Source organism: Anomaloglossus baeobatrachus, chromosome 7, assembly GCF_048569485.1.
Source record: "Anomaloglossus baeobatrachus isolate aAnoBae1 chromosome 7, aAnoBae1.hap1, whole genome shotgun sequence".
NCBI lineage: Eukaryota > Metazoa > Chordata > Amphibia > Anura > Aromobatidae > Anomaloglossus > Anomaloglossus baeobatrachus.
In genome coordinates, this window is record NC_134359.1 from 50,943,050 (window position 1) to 50,961,303 (window position 18,254).

The 18,254-nt window shown below is 43.6% G+C and overlaps 1 protein-coding gene across 3 annotated transcripts in view; it reads right to left on the reverse strand.

The window, feature by feature from the left end:
* Positions 1-18,254, reverse strand: part of LOC142245037 (sodium channel protein type 2 subunit alpha-like) — a 322,264-nt gene that overhangs the window by 63,458 nt on the left and 240,552 nt on the right. For all 3 annotated transcript variants that reach the window (XM_075317284.1, XM_075317285.1, XM_075317286.1), the window contains 2 exons: positions 10,735-10,870; positions 953-1,107 (listed from right to left, as the gene is read on the reverse strand). In XM_075317284.1, coding sequence (XP_075173399.1) covers positions 953-1,107; positions 10,735-10,870 — 291 coding nt within the window. The remainder of the gene's footprint in view (positions 1-952; positions 1,108-10,734; positions 10,871-18,254) is intronic.

Below are 18,254 nucleotides of genomic sequence, written 5' to 3' on the forward strand. Positions count from 1 at the left end.
GAGTATACATCAGGTTAATTGCCCGATGTGTAGTCTGGCTATGTGTGCAGGGAGCCGGCACTGGCAGCGTGAGAGCGGCGGACGCTGGTAACGAAGGTAAATATTGGGTAACCAAGGAAAGGGCTTGTTGGTTACCCGATATTTACATTGGTTACCAGCGTCCGCAGAAGCAGGCTCACTGCACATTCAGTTGTTGCTCTCTCGCTGTCACACACAGCGATGTGCGCTTCACAGCGGGAGAGCAACAACTAAAAAATGGCCCAGGACATTCAGCAACAACCAACGACCTCACAGCAGGGGCCAGGTTGTTGCTGAATGTCACACACAGCAACATCGCTAGCAAGATCGCTGTTACGTCACTAAAGTCGTGCCTCGGCAGCGATGTTGCTAGCGATGTTGCTTAGTGAGACGTGGCCTTTACCCTTTAACCCAGGCCATTAATTTGCCAGTGTTTTAAATTGTATGTACAGTGACATTGAAGTATGTGCAGTGATGGTGAAACTTCAATACACTTTTGTATTTCATCTGTCGACAGTGGAGCTATCTAGGGATGGATCTTTACTAATGTACCAATAATTTTTTGGGGTTGGCAAATTTTGGCACCACTTTCAATGAATACATATCTTAAATGGGTTGTCCAGGCTTATGATATGAATGCCCTAAACAGTGACCAGAGATGGAAAAGCACAGAACATTGCAGATCTGCTCCAATTAACGTCAGTAGGAGATGAGCTGCAATTTAGGTCATCAACCACTACAAAGTGTACGAAGCTGCACTTTTCTCGCTCAGTTCACCATTTACTGGAGATGAAAACATCTGGTTGCTCTGGGAGGAGGGGTGTAAGACCCCCACCAATGAAATTAGATTTTAAAGATTGGTCATCCATACCATAATTTCGGAAAACTGCTATAATATCTCCAGTCGGTAACTTTCATGGAAAATAGTACTTACCAATGCGCCACTGCTGAGAAGAATCATAAAGATGATGAAGGTCTCGAACCAGTTGTGTTCCACAATGGTGTAACAGGTTTTCCTAAATGCCCACCATAACTTGCCATTGTTTTCCTCAATGTTCACATTGCAAATCGGAAATCTTTTTACACATCCTAAAATATATGAATATAGTAGGAAATGAGAATGTGCTTTTTCCGGACAATATGTCTGATAAAGATTGTCCAATACAAGTTCTAATAACAGTATAAAAATTGCATGCCAAGTGTGAACAAGTAAAAGAGATCAGGAAATACTTCCAGTTCAGGCTATGGGCATACGGTGCTCTGGAGAGGCCGAAGAAGCCGCTAAGCTTTGCGAGAGGAGAAACACTGGCGGTGTTTTTACTTAACCGACTTCTCTCGCTTCACTCTGGTCACTTCCTTGTTCACTTTGCTATCGTATTTTTTTTTGTAACTGTATATATACAATAGTGGTGGCTTCTAAACAGAAGACTCCAAAAGAATGGTCAGTTCACTTTTAGCTGCTTTACAGCTTTCGATGACTAAGGCCCTGTGCGCACGCTGCGGATTTACCGCGGATTTGCTGTAGAACATGTGTCTTACATTGCTGCAGTCATTCCCCAGCAAATCCTATGGGTTTTAAAAAATGCTGTGCGCACACTGTGGTTTTTTTATACCCGCGGATTTACCCGCGGATTTTCCGCTGCGGAATTAATGAGTATGTCACTTCTTTTCCACAGGTACCTGCGGTTTTTGCCATAGATAATGGAAAAATCCATGGGGACCAACTTGCAGAAAATCCGCGGTAAATCTGTGACAAATCGCGGCAAAAACACTGGTGCAGTTTTGCCGTGGATGCAGGAATCTTCCAGAGGGTCCATTTTTTTTCTGAAGAAAAGGGCACTTTCTAGTGCGCACATGGCCTTAAGCGGTTAAAAGAAGCCCAAAAAGATGGAACATTTGCACAGCAAGTCGTTTGACATTGCAATGCATCTGTTCAGTAATTTTAGCATTTTAAGCGCTTTTTAAGGCGGCTTTCCTGAGCAGATCTGTCTGAAAAAAATGCCATGTGCAGTGCACTCACCCAAAGGCTATGTGCGCACAGAGCTTTTTTCTAGAAGGTTGTGGAGCACCACACTGAGCAGAAACTCTCCAAATTCTCCTTACAAACTAAAAACTCCTCAAAAGCATGCAGGTTCTGCTAACTTTCTGCTCTAAAAACTCTGTAAAAAGACTCAAACTCCTAAAGTTATGTACATACAGGGTCTTTTTCCTGAGTTTTTTAAGTAGAAACTCAATGTTTTTGAAAAGTTTTGAGTTTTAAGGAAGATTTGAAAGGTTTCTGCTCAGTTTACTATTCCAAAACTTTCTAAATAAAAACCTTTGTGTGCACATGCCCTAAAGCAAATTCTAATGTTTACTTTATTGTTACTTGTTGTCAAAATTACATATTACTAATAATCGCTTATTCGTCAATAGGAGAATCAGAAATCATCTCACAATTACAGACCAAGTCTAATGAAAAGAAAAAAATTGTCTAAAGCGAAAAACCTCTTCTAGAGATGAGCGGATCAATTTGCAGCACTCCTTTCTAGCAGCCAGGCCAGCAGTCTGTGGCCAATGGATTAGAAACCAACAAACTCTCTCCTACCTGCTGTCACCATTGGATCCTTTTTTGATTAGTCATATTGGTGTCATGTAATCTTTGCAGCTTTATGCACAGATGACGTCATGCCAGGCCAGATAATCAAAAGAGGAGCCATGGAGGACAACAGTTTGGAGGCAATTCGCAGGTCTCTCATCCAACAGCCACAGAATATTTATCTAGATGTTGGACTGGGGTCTAGAGAATTTATTTGCTCATCATTATTTCATACAATATTTTTTTTGACAAAGCATTTCCTTGTGAAACGTGCGTCGGGTGCAGTGAACCCCTTGTTTTGTCTTGACTTTATAGTGCATGGGTATGACTTTGTAGTGCATGGTGTGAGGTATCAACCGGCTGTATTACAAAAGGCCGGTATGTTTTGCAGAAGCGTGGGTGCTCTGCAATGTGAAACTGGCTGGGACCTGTGGTTCCACAGGATTGCATTCATGCAGAGCCATGGAAGGGTGTGTGATGCTGATTACACACTCCTTACCACCTGTGGGTGTGGCTCCAGGGGTTAAAGCAATCCTGTCTCTGAACCTGGGTGGAGAGTGTCGAGGGCAGTCTAGGGAGAGACTGGCTCTAGACTTCCAGTGTGTGTGCTGGAGATGGAGAGAGCAGAAGCAGGGTGTTTTGCACTCCTCCGGAGACCTTCTTCTGAAGGAAGGGGCTTTTAGGTCCATGTGTAAAGCCATGTGGCTGGAGCCAGGGGGAACCTGGAAAGGACACTAGCCACCTTAAGAGGAAGGTAACTGGGATTGGACCTGGGGTCTGGATACTGACAAGGGTCAGTGACACATGGGTGGCAGTCCAAAAGTGTGTGGACTTTATATTATGTGTTGGTCTTTGAGGAGAAAGCCAACGAACGGCATCTTTATGTTATGTGACCTGATATGGTTTATGGACCTGTTAATAAACCAGATGGTCTGTTAAAGAGACCAATTACTCTGGCGTGCTTTAATCCCGCTACCTGATGTGTGGCCCACATACACTTGGGGCCCACATTGTCACATTATGGTGGAGAATGCGGGCATATGGCCTGGTTGCTAGGGGCAACGCAGCCTGGTTGCTAAGGGCAATGCAGCCTGGTTGCTAAGGGCAACGGCCTAGGACATATTCCTGTGGATACGGACTGCTTGCGGTGGATCGGCGGGTCCACGAAAATTTTTTTGAAGCGGTTTGCGGTGGATCGGCAGGTCCACGAAAATTGTCTGCGCACTCAAGCAGCTGGCGGTGGATCGGCGGGTCCACGAACAGGGACAGCGCTCTCAAGCACCTGGCGGTGAATCAGCAGGTCGTTGGGGACCTGTGCTGCAGTGGCGAGAGTCAAGCGACTGGAGGTTCCAGGCCAGCCGGAATTGCGAGGCCCTGCTTGGTGAGCAGTGATACACCACAAGCTGGAGACCCTGGTTGTACGGGCGGTACAACCCGGAAAGGTTAGTGGTTCTCTAACCCCCCCCCCTGTCTTTGACCACCGGGTATTACCCATTGGAGCGCCCCTCCTGTTCCTCTTTTCGTTGCAGCATGGAGGAGCTCCTGAACCAGCTGCTGCAGAGCCAGCAGCACCAACGGCATGTGCCTGGAGGTCCAGTGACAGCAGTGGGGGCTAAAAGCCAAAAAGAGGGAATGGTCCCTGCGGACGTTGTGGAGGAGCTGTACCTGGTCCAGGGACAGCAGGAGCTGTCAGTGTGTAGCGATGTCGCAGCCATGGACCAGTTTGAGCGTACCCTTCGGGGGCCGGTATGGACACTGGGTGCCCAGGGAGATAAGGGCGAACGGTGTGAACTGGGGGCTAAGGACGTTGCATGGAAACCCCAAAAGGGGGCGGAGTCCCAAAAAGGGGTGGATGCCCAAAAGGGGGCGGAGTCCCAAAAAGGGGTGGATGCCCAAAAGGGGGCGGAGTCCCAAAAAGGGGTGGATGCCCAAAAGCGGGTGGAGTCCCAAAAAGAGGTGGATGCCCAAAAGGGGGCGGAGTCCCAAAAAGGGGTGGATGCCCAAAAGGGGGCGGAGTCCCAAAAAGGGGTGGATGCCCAAAAGGGGGCGGAGTCCCAAAAAGGGGTGGTTGCCCAAAAGGGGGCGGAGGCCCGGAACGGGGTAGTTATCCAACAGGGGGCGGAGCCTCAGAAAGCGATGGTGACCCACAAGGGGGTGGAGCATTTACAAGCCAAACAGGTAGACTATAGCAAGGGGCAATGGGGTTCGCCTTACATATGTCCTACCTGCGGTATAGGCTATCCATCCAGTATGAGGCCACAGAAGTGCTCCGTGGACTTGAATGGGCTACGTGTGTCTGGTCTGTTAGACCCGGGGAGCCGGTTGACCTTAGTTAGACCCATGCCTGATCTCCATGTGATGGTGGGTAGGACGATAGAAGGAAGTTGTGTGCATGGGACCACTAAAGTATATCCTCTGGCCAGGGTGATGATTCAAACGGCCAAACGTTTGGGACGCCCTGATGTGGGTGTAGCGCCAGATCTGTTATATCCAGTTATCATAGGACGGGACTTTGAGCTCTTTCAGGATTTATGGAAGACAGAGGCCGGGACCGATTGCACAGGAATGAGTCGGCCCTCGCCTAAGAAAGCCTCTTTTCCGTATGAGGTTATACCGATTCCCTGTGGGATATTGGGGTGCAATGAGGAGATGGTACCTCCACATAAGGACTGTCAAGAGTTAGGGGTGACCATGACGTCTCCAAAAGGAAGTGACAGTGTGACCACTACAGTTATAGTAGCTCCAGAAAAGGGGGCCGACATCTGGTTAAGTGGGGACGTGTTAGTCCAGGATACCAGGGGGAGCGATGATGACTCCAGTAAAGACACTGACTCTAGTAAGGTGACAAACGAGTACAGTGTGGTACAGATGGGCGAGAAGGGCAAAACTTCCTCCCGACGCCGAAGACGTAATAAGCGCCGAGAGGGGGCACAGTGTAGGCCGTCTGAGGGTGCAGAGAAAGTGACATGCCTGATTAATAAAGACATGGTGCTAATAACACCTGCTACGGTGGAGTCAGACGGTGATATCCTACAAAAGACTGAGGAATCAGAGATTGAACTGACACATTGTGACGACAGAAATCAGCGCGCTGCAAGTGCAGAGAAGGAGCCAACCAAGGACGTAATGGTGGTGGTCCCTATGATTTCAAAGTGTGAAGTTGATAGTCTGTCAGGCGAGAATGGTATAGGAAATGGAATCCTAGAGAGTGTGGGGGAAGGAATAATCCCCAACAGTCGTGGTGAGCAGACTGGTGAACTACCAAGTGCTGGGGTGGATGACAGCGAATTTAGCCCCAAATCTCTAAAAGGAACAGAGTGCCATGTTGAAGGGTGTGACACCCAGGCTGAGGGTGACACTGCAGAGACCCCAGAGGAAGTGGAAGATAATGCAGTGAAGAACCAAGAAACAGCTGGCGCTGAAGTGAAGAGAGCCTCTGAGGAGGTGAAGCCTGGACCAGAGGTCTCATCCAGGACTGGGAGCCTGCCTGACCTGCTTGGTAAAACCATGATGGAGGATATAGAGAAGGTCGTGGGTAAGAAGAGTAAGAAACCCAAATGTTCTGAAGCTGAGGTGGAAGAAGCCTCAGAAATAGTGTGTCATAGACCAGAGAGGTCCGCAAGTGAAGACTCATTCAAGAGGATGAGCAAAGACCATCTGCAACAAGAGATACTTCTTAGGCAGGCTACTGAGAGTCGAGTAAGGGAGCTGGAGAAAGAAGTGGCTGAGCTCCGAAGTCGCTTGGCAGAGTACCAGTCCAAGTCCCAGGGAGACTTGGAGCAGATGGAGCAGCGAGTGTCACTCCTGACCAAACTTGTTGAAGCAGGGGAGGCCCAAAGAGAGCTAACTCTGGAAGCTAAACTTGACAAGCATGTGGCAGGGATGAATGAGACTTCTGTAGTCAAGTGCATGGTGGATATACCTGAGGACTTAAGAGAAGCGTGTGCCACCGGGTGCATGCATGACGAATTTAAGAGAGCTGTGGAAGCGTGTGAGGTCTACTGTACCCCAGGGGCTGAACAGTTAGTGATATTGTCTACCAGTAAAATTACTGGGCAGCGGGTGGCTATTCTAAAGGACATGCACTTCAGATGTGTTCGTATGAAGTGGCAGGCCCAACTGCAAAAGGAAGAAGCCACTAGACAGCTAGAGTATAAAAGGAAAGCGCAGAGTCTGGCGGAAGATATTGTCCAAGTACCCCGGGCTCTGGTGGGGAGAGTCATTGGAAAAACCGGACGAGTCATGCAAGACATGGTGAATAAGTCGGGATTGGTGAGATTAAGAATCCCTGCTGCTAATGAGAGCAAGATACCCAGGGAAGCTGGTATGGTTCCGTTTGTCTGTGTCGGGACTGTAGAGAGTCTTGGAACCATTCGAAGCCTTATTGAATATCGGGTACACCATGTATGTGACATGGAGCGGTTGTGGCAAGAAAACCTGAAAATTAAGGAGCAGCTTCGCCAACTGTGTGGGGGACAGCAGCCGTCTTCCACCCGTTGTTCAGGGGAAAGAAGTGGAAGATGGCGTGTCGGTCCAGTAGTTCAGACGCGCGATAAAAGGAATCGCCGACAGAGTGGTAACCTACGATGTACGGTAGATAGTGGCCGCTATGAGCTTAGAGTTCCCGACAGTAGCCTTGGGGGTACTCGAGAAAGCCTAGGTTCGGACAAGACTGTAGGTTTGACTGGGGACATGTCTCTCTACTACGGTGACCCTGGGAGGGGGTCAGGGAGAGAACGGTCTGGAAATGGGACGTCCTTTAACCCTAGGTTGACCAGACAGGGTTTGGTGACAGTGTCGGGCGATGCCTCAGGGACTACTGCTCTTGGACGGCCCTCTCGACTGGTGGGGCATGGCAGCGGGGATGCCCTGTCTCGCGGCCCCAGGTCATTGGCAAGTGTTCTCCCCTACGGGTTTGAACAGAGGGGGAGGGTATGTGAGGTATCAACCGGCTGTATTACAAAAGGCCGGTATGTTTTGCAGAAGCGTGGGTGCTCTGCAATGTGAAACTGGCTGGGACCTGTGGTTCCACAGGATTGCATTCATGCAGAGCCATGGAAGGGTGTGTGATGCTGATTACACACTCCTTACCACCTGTGGGTGTGGCTCCAGGGGTTAAAGCAATCCTGTCTCTGAACCTGGGTGGAGAGTGTCGAGGGCAGTCTAGGGAGAGACTGGCTCTAGACTTCCAGTGTGTGTGCTGGAGATGGAGAGAGCAGAAGCAGGGTGTTTTGCACTCCTCCGGAGACCTTCTTCTGAAGGAAGGGGCTTTTAGGTCCATGTGTAAAGCCATGTGGCTGGAGCCAGGGGGAACCTGGAAAGGACACTAGCCACCTTAAGAGGAAGGTAACTGGGATTGGACCTGGGGTCTGGATACTGACAAGGGTCAGTGACACATGGGTGGCAGTCCAAAAGTGTGTGGACTTTATATTATGTGTTGGTCTTTGAGGAGAAAGCCAACGAACGGCATCTTTATGTTATGTGACCTGATATGGTTTATGGACCTGTTAATAAACCAGATGGTCTGTTAAAGAGACCAATTACTCTGGCGTGCTTTAATCCCGCTACCTGATGTGTGGCCCACATACACTTGGGGCCCACATTGTCACAATGGGTATTACTTACACTTAATTAAACCATTAGAGTTGCAGTCATCTTTCATCCTTGTATTTACTATGGAACTCCTATTGGTATTTATCTACAGTATAAGGTCTTTTTGGTTGGCATATTTGGGTTGGTTATGGCTACTTTTCCACACCATGCTAACTATTTAGATTATTGACATGCATGCATGAATGATGTATATATCTACTCTTTCTTTTGGCAAATATTTGATTATATTTACAGGTTATTTATCTATGTATTTTTTTATTTGAGGAGTCAAGCTATTAATTAGGATATTTAATGTATTTACCAGGTGTCCCCGCTTTTTTCACCTTGCCTGTGATAATATTATTATGTGTGTGTTATCTTGTCTTGCTTTATTAAACAGGTCGTCTACTACTTTTACCTTAGGATAGGTCATCAATGTCTAATCAGCTGGGGTCTGACACCCTGCACCCCGCCGATTAGCTGTTCTTGACGCCGGCGGTGGCAGCAGGAAATGCTCAGTTCCAGAGCTGCTCCATAGCAGCCACGGCCGGTTACTGCATCAGCCTCCTATTGATTTGAATGGTAGGAGGATCTGGAGTACCCAGCCACTGCCGCTGCTTTCAGAAGATAGGGCAGCTCTGTAGCTGAGCATTTCTGGCTGCCTGCTGAGGCCGGCAATAAAAACAGCTGATTGGTGGGGGTCCCGGGTGTCAGACCCCGGACGATCAGACATTGTTGACCTATCCTAAAGCTAGGCCATGAATGTAAAAATAGTGGATAATCTTTTTTAATATTTTAATAAAATTATCTTCATTTATTTATTATTTATTTACTGACTTGCGTTTTCTATTATTGGGATTGCTCCTAATAGTACACAAAAGCATTATCACATAGATTGTGTCTGTAGGTGTTTAATCATTTTTTTTTATATATATATATTTTTTTTTCTTTGCTGTAGGTCAACATGTTTCTTCTGCAATAAAAATTGTACAACCCTGTGCAGATCTATACTAAGGGTATGTGTACACGGTCTAGAGACACTGCATCCTAGACGCAGCATGTCCTATCCTGCAGAGACGCGAGTGTTTTCCACAGGAGACCACAGCTATCTGTGCCCACGATCAGGTTACGGGCGGTTGCGGACTTTCACTGTGTTCTCCCCATGGAGAACACTCGCGTCTCTGCACAAATTGACATGCTGTGGCTCGGGAAGCCACATTGCATGTCAGTTTACGCTGCAGAGAAAAGAAGCACAGTGGACATGGGTTTTCAATAAATCTCATCCACTGTGATTGTACTGTACAATGCAGTGTTTTGGAAGCGGTGGGTTAAAGTCTCCTCATCTCTGGCATGCTGGAAAGGTGTGTCAGTCTCCGCATGGAGAATAGCTTTCCCCTTAAGACCACTTTACACGCAGCGACATCGCTAGCGATGTCGCTGGTGAAAGCACCCGCCCCCGTCGGTTGTGCATCACGGGCAAATCGCTACCCGTGGCACACAACATCGCTAGGACCCATCACACGTACTTACCTGCCTAGCGATGTCACCGTGGCCGGCGAACCGCCTCCTTTGTAAGGGGGCAGTTCGTGCGGCGTCACAGCGACGTCACACGGCAGCCATCCAATTGACGCGGAGGGGTGGAGAGCAGCTGAAAGAAAGTGACGCCCACCTCTTTGCCAGAGGACGCAGGTAAGGTGTTGTTCCTCGTTCCCTGGGTGTCACACGTAGCAATGTGTGCTGACTCAGGAATGACGAACAACCTGCGACAGTAACGATATTTGGGATTAGAACGACGTGTCAACGTTCAACGATTAGGTGAGTAATTTTGATCGTTAGCGGTCGTTCGTATGTTTCACACATGACGACGTCGCTAACGAGGCCAGATGTGCGTCATGAATTCCGTGACCCCAACGACATCTCGTTAGTGATGTCGTTGCATGTACAGCCCCCTTTAGACTCCACTATAGCTTCTCATACAGTAAGATCAGATCTCATACTTCGCACTGACGAGGGACAACCATCCCGAAACACCGTGTCTGCAAATTGAAATTCTGATCTGGCATAAATCCCAAGTCATATGACAAGGATCATTAAAGGGTCACTTTTGACTTTTAGGATTGCTACCTCCAATAGGTACCTTCAGTTTGTTTACTACCTCAATTAACAGACAATTTGGAAGCAGCGAATACATTCCTGGTCCAAAATGCTGTGGACATTGATTGCATGCACCCACCTTTACAGAAAATGTTCAGGATTACAAAAAAACATGCCTGCTGTATTTCAATAACAGCATTTAAGTTACTCCAAATATCTTCTTTCTATTAAACATTGTATCCCACTGAAAATAAAAGGTATTTCCCTACAGTTCTGGAGGCTAATAATTAGTTTTTTTTATGTTTTTGCTTCTACTTCACACAACATGTGTGCTTTTATAATTTCTCGGGAAACTTATAAGTTCGTCTCATTATATAATCTTACTGTGTAGGCCAACTGCCAAGGAAAGAACTGTACACACAGCCTTTAATGAGCAATGTTCTCCCACTCACCTTCTGTGAAGCAGGCATCTGGCTCCAGAGCCTCCTCTGGTTCTAAATCCACCAGCTCGCCTTCTCCTTCCACGGCTGCCCCAGGGGGTCTGATATCCACGGTGCTCCCTTCCGACGAACTAGTTAAGTTTAGCTTCTACAGAAAAATTCCCAAATAAAAAAACCCAAAATAATATATTAATATATTGCTTATCAATAATAAGTACATTTCTACGTAGCCTATGCCATAATTATAGTTTCTTGATTGTTTGTAACCATTTATTCGCTATAACCGGTCAAAACACTTTTACATTTTAAATTACAGCCTTTTATTAGATACGCCTTACCTTTTTCTTCTAGTCCATACTTTTTTTTTATAGCTTTTGTATCTCACACATCTATTTATTTTATTTTTTCTATCATTTATTATATTGTTGTTATACAAATGAAGCTACAAATTTAATATATTTCCATCAAGACAATAAAAAAGTATTTTCTACCCAAAAGAATAAACTTATACACTGTGTTATGTAATACGTAAAAAAAAAACATATAAAAAAATTATCAGTTACCATTAAAAAAAAAAAAGTATTAAATTTCAAGCAATTGCATCCATCTCTTTCAATGCACCCATGATCACTGTGCATTTTAAAACTACTTGTCAACCCGATATTCATACTTATTCATATCGCTGCAAATGCAGGTTACAAGTTTAGGCGCTGAGAATTGTCCGCTTTACGCGTTGTGCACTTTTGGTTGACGACAAATGTAATTACATTCATTTTTAATTTGGAAGTGGAATTTCTTATTCTAAAACAAGTATGAGTACCGCTTTTATCACAGTAGTTTATCTGGTAGCATACACAGTCTGCATTCTCTGATCCGGTGTAATGTTATTACCGTGTAATGTATAACATCATAAATGGCGGCGCTGAGTGGTAGCAAATGTACATAGAGAATGATGGAAGCATACAGGTTTGAAAACAGTAAATCATAAGCCGTATAATATTTGTGCACCCTGATGATTTAGTAAACCACCGTTACTGCAATTTCAGCCTTTCTTAGTGAGGAGTCGAATACAAGGCTGCAAATAGCAAACTACCAGGACCTACAATCATGGCCAAATTTTTGAGACAGACTCAAATTTTGTTGTTTGCTGCTTGGTTGTTTTTAGATCTTTTAGTCAGATGTTTCTATGGTGAGTGAAGTACATTTATCAGTATTTCATAAGTTTTAAAACTTTTTTTGACAAATATATCAAGATTATTTACAATGTTGACCCTAATTTTTCAAGGTTTTTGCAATTCACCCTGGCAGCTGAATGTTAGCTTTTCGGACAAATCTTGACCGATCAACCGGCTCTTACCTAATCAGTGCTTGGGGTTTATCACAACTGTGTCACTCTGAGTTAAACTCTGCTAGCCTGCTGGTTACCTCTGGGGTCACATGTTGTTGGAAAACTATTACAGTTATTCCCTGCCTTTTTATGATGGTGGAATTTGCTGTCTTCCCATGCTGACTATAGTGTTATGCTGTGTTGGTCTGTATGCTGTTGCGTTCCAGTCCTGATGGTGAATGTGTTGCTTTTTACTTGGTGTTGTCGAGAAACCTGTTGTCTTCTTGTTTCCTCCCTGCTCTTATTTCCCTCCTATACCCTTATCTTGTTATACCTCTGTGTGAGCCTGTTGTGAGATAGAGTTTTGGTTTCCCCTGTTTGTCTATCTCTGTTGGTGTTTTCACACTCCTGTTCTGGCCCTCCTCTGGTGTTGAGGGAGGGGGGCTGGTCAGGAGCAGGGCCAGGGTGGCAGCTCAGATATCTTCACCTTCAGACGTAATTCTAAGATAAGGGATAGCTAAGGACCCCTAGCCTAAGGACTAGTCTAGGAGCTCTTGTCCTCTCCGCTTTCCCCTTTCACCTTGACAAATTGTTTTTGTTTGTCCATTCACTTTTTGAAGATTGACCACAGGTTATCAATGGGCATGAAATCTGAGGTGTTTCCTGGTCATGGACCCAAAATGTCAATGTATTGTTCATCTAGCCATGTTTGTTTTGTGGTATAGTCTCCATCATGTTAGAAAAAGCATTGTTCATGCTCAGGGTCTTGGTGCTCAAAACGAGCAGTTGAATGCTTGGACGGGCTCTACTCGCTCGTGCACCAAGTATAATGGAAGTCAATGGGGAACTGGAGAATTTTTCCGAAAGATCTTCCATAAAAATTTTCAAGTTCCTCATTGACTTCCATTATACTCGGTACACGAGTCAAGCCTGTCCAAGCATCCCACAGCGTCTTATGAATACCGAGCACCCGAGCATGGTAGTGCGCTTTCATCACTAGTTACGAGTACCAAACACCCAAGCATGGTAGTGCTCGCTCATCACTAGTTACGAGAACCGAACACCCGAGCATGGTAGTGCTCGCTCATCACAATGCATATCCAAATTTGCTGGATAGTTGGGAGAAGTTGCATGCAGCAGGTTGGCTCACACATTTGCCTAAGATTACCACCATTAATAAAGAATGGGATCTGGACATCCTCAATCAGCAACTTCTCCGAACAATGCAGGAGCAATTTAGTGATAAACAATGTTCCTTCCAGAATGATGTAGTCCAGGCAAAAAGGCAAAAGTGATAACTAAGAAACTGTTGAACAAAATTTTAAAATGGTCTAGGGCCAGGAAAATTCCCAAATCCCAATTCTAGTGAGAACTTGTGGTTCATTCTCAAAAAGCAGGTGGACAAACATAAAACTAGAAATAGTAATAAACTTTAACCACTGATAAGGTAAGAATGTGTTGCCATCAGTTCGTATGTAGTCTAGAAGCTGATATTCAGCTGTCGATGCAGTGTAGAGACCTTGGGTCAACACTGTAAATATTGGGTCTTTCCATAAACTTGATGCATTTGTCAATAAAAGTTTAAAAAATTATAAAATGCTGATAATTATACTTTAGTAACCATAGGAATATCTGATACAAAGTTTTGGCCACGACTGTACATATCTGACCCAGATGCCTTTTCATAAACAAAAGTGATACTTTACATAAAGAAATATTTGGAAATAGGATGCTAAACCCAGGAATTAAATTTTAGAAATGGTCTGATAAGACTAATATCAGGTGCCCTACTCTTTAGCAGTAGGTTGTTATCCTGGTCCCATGACCATTACTACATTAAAAATTTCTACCACTCGAAGGTGCCCTAGAATATTGGGTGGTGTCTATCTGAATGTTAGCACTTTGCACTAATAGTTGGTTGCAGATAAGTGTCCTTGCAATAGCTCACCATGTGGTCAGGTATGGTATTGCAATGAAACTTTTTAATGGTTTATATGCAAAACAGTAAAATGAAGCAAAGGTTATTATGATTTTTACAAAATTAAAAATTCACAACTGATGTTTTAGAATGCAGCAGATTGTACAGAAAGTGTGCATTATACAAATTTGTTTGCTAACAACCTCTAGATAACTTTAGTATTTGTAATGCTTCCATCATTTACACAGAACAACAAACTCTGCCAAAATGCTGTAGCCAAAGCAAAAGTTAAAACAAAGTCAAGGGACCAAAAGAAAATAAATAATAGTTATAAAACAATAAAATCCAGTTTTTTTTTATAAGAAGTCCCCTACAAAAGCCAACGGGGTAAGTGCTTTTGCTGATCACAATATGATACATTATTATATTTCACTGAAGTATAAATGTAACACTCACAATTGATAAGCAGATAATCAAGTTAAAATGGTCTCAGAAACACTCTTGTCCATGAGCTGTGTCAAAAATTACATATCATCCTCATTCAAGTTGATAGGGCTTGCCGAATATACAAATACGGTCTATAAATAATAATGGTAGCCATTTTGAAAAAAGTCCAACTATTGATCCAACTGATAAAGGCAAACTGGTATTTAACAACTTTACCCACACCTTTAATGGTGACAGTGGATATCTTATTTTGGGTGCTAATTATCAGAGTTTTCTGGTTTTCTTCTCATTACACTAGAAATGGCCAAAGATGCCCACTTAGCCAATCACTGGTTAAGGCAAGTCGTTGTTGTAACCAGCAATTGGCAATTTCTGGATATTTCCAATGTTCAGTTTGGATATTTACAATGTGCTGATGACAGAACCAGGAAGCTCAAGTCAAAGAGTATGGGACCTGTGTGGAATGAGAGGTGGTGACTAAATTAACAGGGCTCACAACTATGACTGTTCTTTAATAATACTGGCATTTTCATATAGACCAAAATGACCTTTTGGGACCCCTTGGTCACCAAAGTCCAAGTGCTCCTGACTACAACCCATATAGTTATGCCTCTGATTATGACAATATCATTTACTATATTTCTCTTAATAGTCTTTTATTTATATACTTATTTGAATGGCTTAATTAGTAAAGAAATGCATTGGAGTTGATGACCAATCAGATTAGCTCATATGTTTTGGTAGCCTGAGCTCTAACTTGCATTAGTTGTAGTAAATATAATTTTATAATAAAATTAGTATGGTAGATAAAAAATGATCACACACGTATAAAACAAATTGTAATTTATGAATAACTAAGTCCTTCCCTTAAAGTGAACCTGTCATGTCCCCTCTGATCTCCAATCCAGCAGCATTCACATTTACATGACTAAATTTCCTATGCGACCAGCCTTGTATAATGTTATTCACTTAACTCAATGTTTAAAAAAAAGTATTTATAACCTTCGCTTTTCCTATGCCAACTAGGGTTTTGACTAGTCGAAGGGGCATTAGTTCCCCAGACAAGTTGGTCCTCTTTCCATGTATCACGCCCCTGTGGGCGTGATAACATGATTTCCACGAGTCGGCATCATCGCCCGCATCTGGAAATATTGCTCATGTGCCCGGCTCATTTCAGCAGTGTCACTGTGAAGCTGGTTGAACGTGTCCTGGCTTCAGAGAGGTGCACTGTGCATGATCGGAAGAGCAGTTTCTGCACTTCTGAGAATGTGAATGCACTTTGCTGAAGCTGAAATGCGTACACCCAGCTTCAGAGGAGTAGTGACAAAATGAGCTGTGTCCATGCGCGAGATTTCCTGGAGCTGGCGATGACACTGGCTCGTGAAATTCATGTTATCACACTCACAGGAGCATGATAACATGGAAAGAGGGTTGACTAGTCTGGGGAACTAATGCCCCGGTTCCCTTTAATGCCTCTTATTACCTCTCATTACCCCCTTTTTGGCTAACTTCTGTGCAGGCCTATAAGAGACCAGTCTGCTTATTTTACAAGCGCCTGAGAATAAAGTATATCAAAAGGATCATATACTATTAGGAAAGAAAGGTTGACATTTTTCCAGAAAAAGCTGTACCCTGGTCCCCAAGAATTACATCTCGCTCAATTTAAAAAAGGGGTGGTGCACTGATGGACCAAAAACAGCTACTGATCGGCAGCAGCGGTCACGATAACCCATGCTGGATATTGATGCCAAGAGACTGGCAAGTAATGCAGCATTGAATTTGGAGTGGTCTGGGAGGTTACTACTGTGTTTTTTTTTTTTTCTTTTTCTGTCAACTCTCTGGGCCAATTAAGAAGGGGTTGTCCAGAAGTGAACAGTCACTTTAAAAAGGGCTAAATCGGCAATACCATATAACCATTGTAATTAAGACTACAGGCAGTAATGCAATCAAGATATGTAGAGATAAGCAAATCAATTTTTAAGACATTGATTCAACAGCCAGACCAGTAGTCCGTGGCGACCAGATCAAAGCCTCCAACCTGACAGGATCCCCAATGCCTTTTCTGATTAGTAGGCCTTGTGCAACGTCATGCATTTGTGACACTGCAGTGATGACGTTGAGCCCAGCCTATAAATCAGAAAAGGCACTAGGGCTACCGTCAAGTTGAAGGCAGTTCACAGAGCTTTGGTGGCTATGGTCTACTATTCTAGTCTTTGGACCAGGGGACATGCAAATGTATTCACTCATCACTAAATATAAGATAAGTCTTAAATACCAGAACAGTAGACATGCTCATATTTCCTAATATTCTCTATGAAAAAATGCATTTCCTCAAGAATACAGTATATAGTTACAAGGAAGGATAACCGTTTTCAATACTTTTCCCTGGATATAATTCACGGTAGTTTTGGTATTAAGCAGAGGTATTCATAAGTGCCATTTTCTGGGGCTGCCTAACTCTACTACACCCCAAAATGTCAAGGTGCCTATTTTTATTTGGCCTCTTTTTTTAGTCTTTATAGATTAGCATATGGATATAACTTATTACCCAACTTTGGGATTACATTTTTATTCATTTACAAATCCACTTGTAAAATGGGTGATCTATCGAAAACATGTTATCACCTAAAAATAGGTTAGGTGATAACTAGCTGATCAGTGGACATTAAACCACTGGGAACAGCACTAATTGGCAGGACAGGGATCTTTCAGGGGTAAAAGATTCCGGTTCTGCCAATTAGTGCTGGTCCCAGTGGTTTGATCTCCACTCATCAGCAGGTTATCACCTATACTATTTTTAGGTGATAACATCTTTTAATATAGCACCCATTTTACAATGGAGCGGCAGTGCATATGCTTGACTGCCACTCTAGACATCCCCTATCGGGTTGTTGAGATAAGCGCTTGGCAATTCCTTAGAGAATGAATGAAGCAGTAGTGTAGGGTGTCAAAACACTGCTTAATTTTGTAATAGTGACAAGGATTCCCAATCGGGAATGAAAATTTCCCATCTACCGATCAATCCGGGTCCTTGCGGTCCCCGTTTTAATGTTTATTGTTATGTATTTAGATATTTCTAAGGGATTCCTTATGATGCAAATTAAAACATTTTTCCTTTTTTTCCTTAAATAAAAACAATTATTATTAAGCAGGATAAATTAACATATTACAAAATCATTAGTCTAATATGTACTCATTGACATTCAAAATGGTGCATGCTCCATTTTTACTTTACAATTGTGATTTTTAAGCAAAATAGGTTTAGGGCATGCATTAAAAAAGCTGAGAAAGTTAAAATAAAGTAAAAAATGAAATCAAACATTTTTAGTTTTACTACAATATCTTTATCGGCCAGTCTCGATAGACCATGCTGTGAAGTGAGTCCCATGACTCAGCCTAAAGCCTAATAGCTGTGCATGTTTCGTATTGGATTGCAATGGACAGGCAAGGGACATAGCTGATTTGCATGCAAGCCAATCAAAAAATTAATTGTAATCAGATATTATTTCTTTTAACCTTAGGAAACCTGGTGACTTGTTGCGCTGCCTTGTTTAAAAGCACCAGAGTTGCATTCTCGGTAGCTTCTGCTTGATTTTACCCCTGTGAGAAGTAAAAAAAAAGGCAAGCACAAAAAAAGAAAACAAAAAAAGATAAAATTAACAATACCCCTAACCTTTATAAGCCATTCTTTTAATTTTGTTAAAGTGATTAAATTCATAAAAATCCTTTTTAAATATATATTTGTGATCTCCCATCGAAAAAAATGGATAAAAACTAAAAAGTCAACAACGATAATATGTTAGAGGTTTGACTAATACCTAATATAATCAGTCCTGTCCC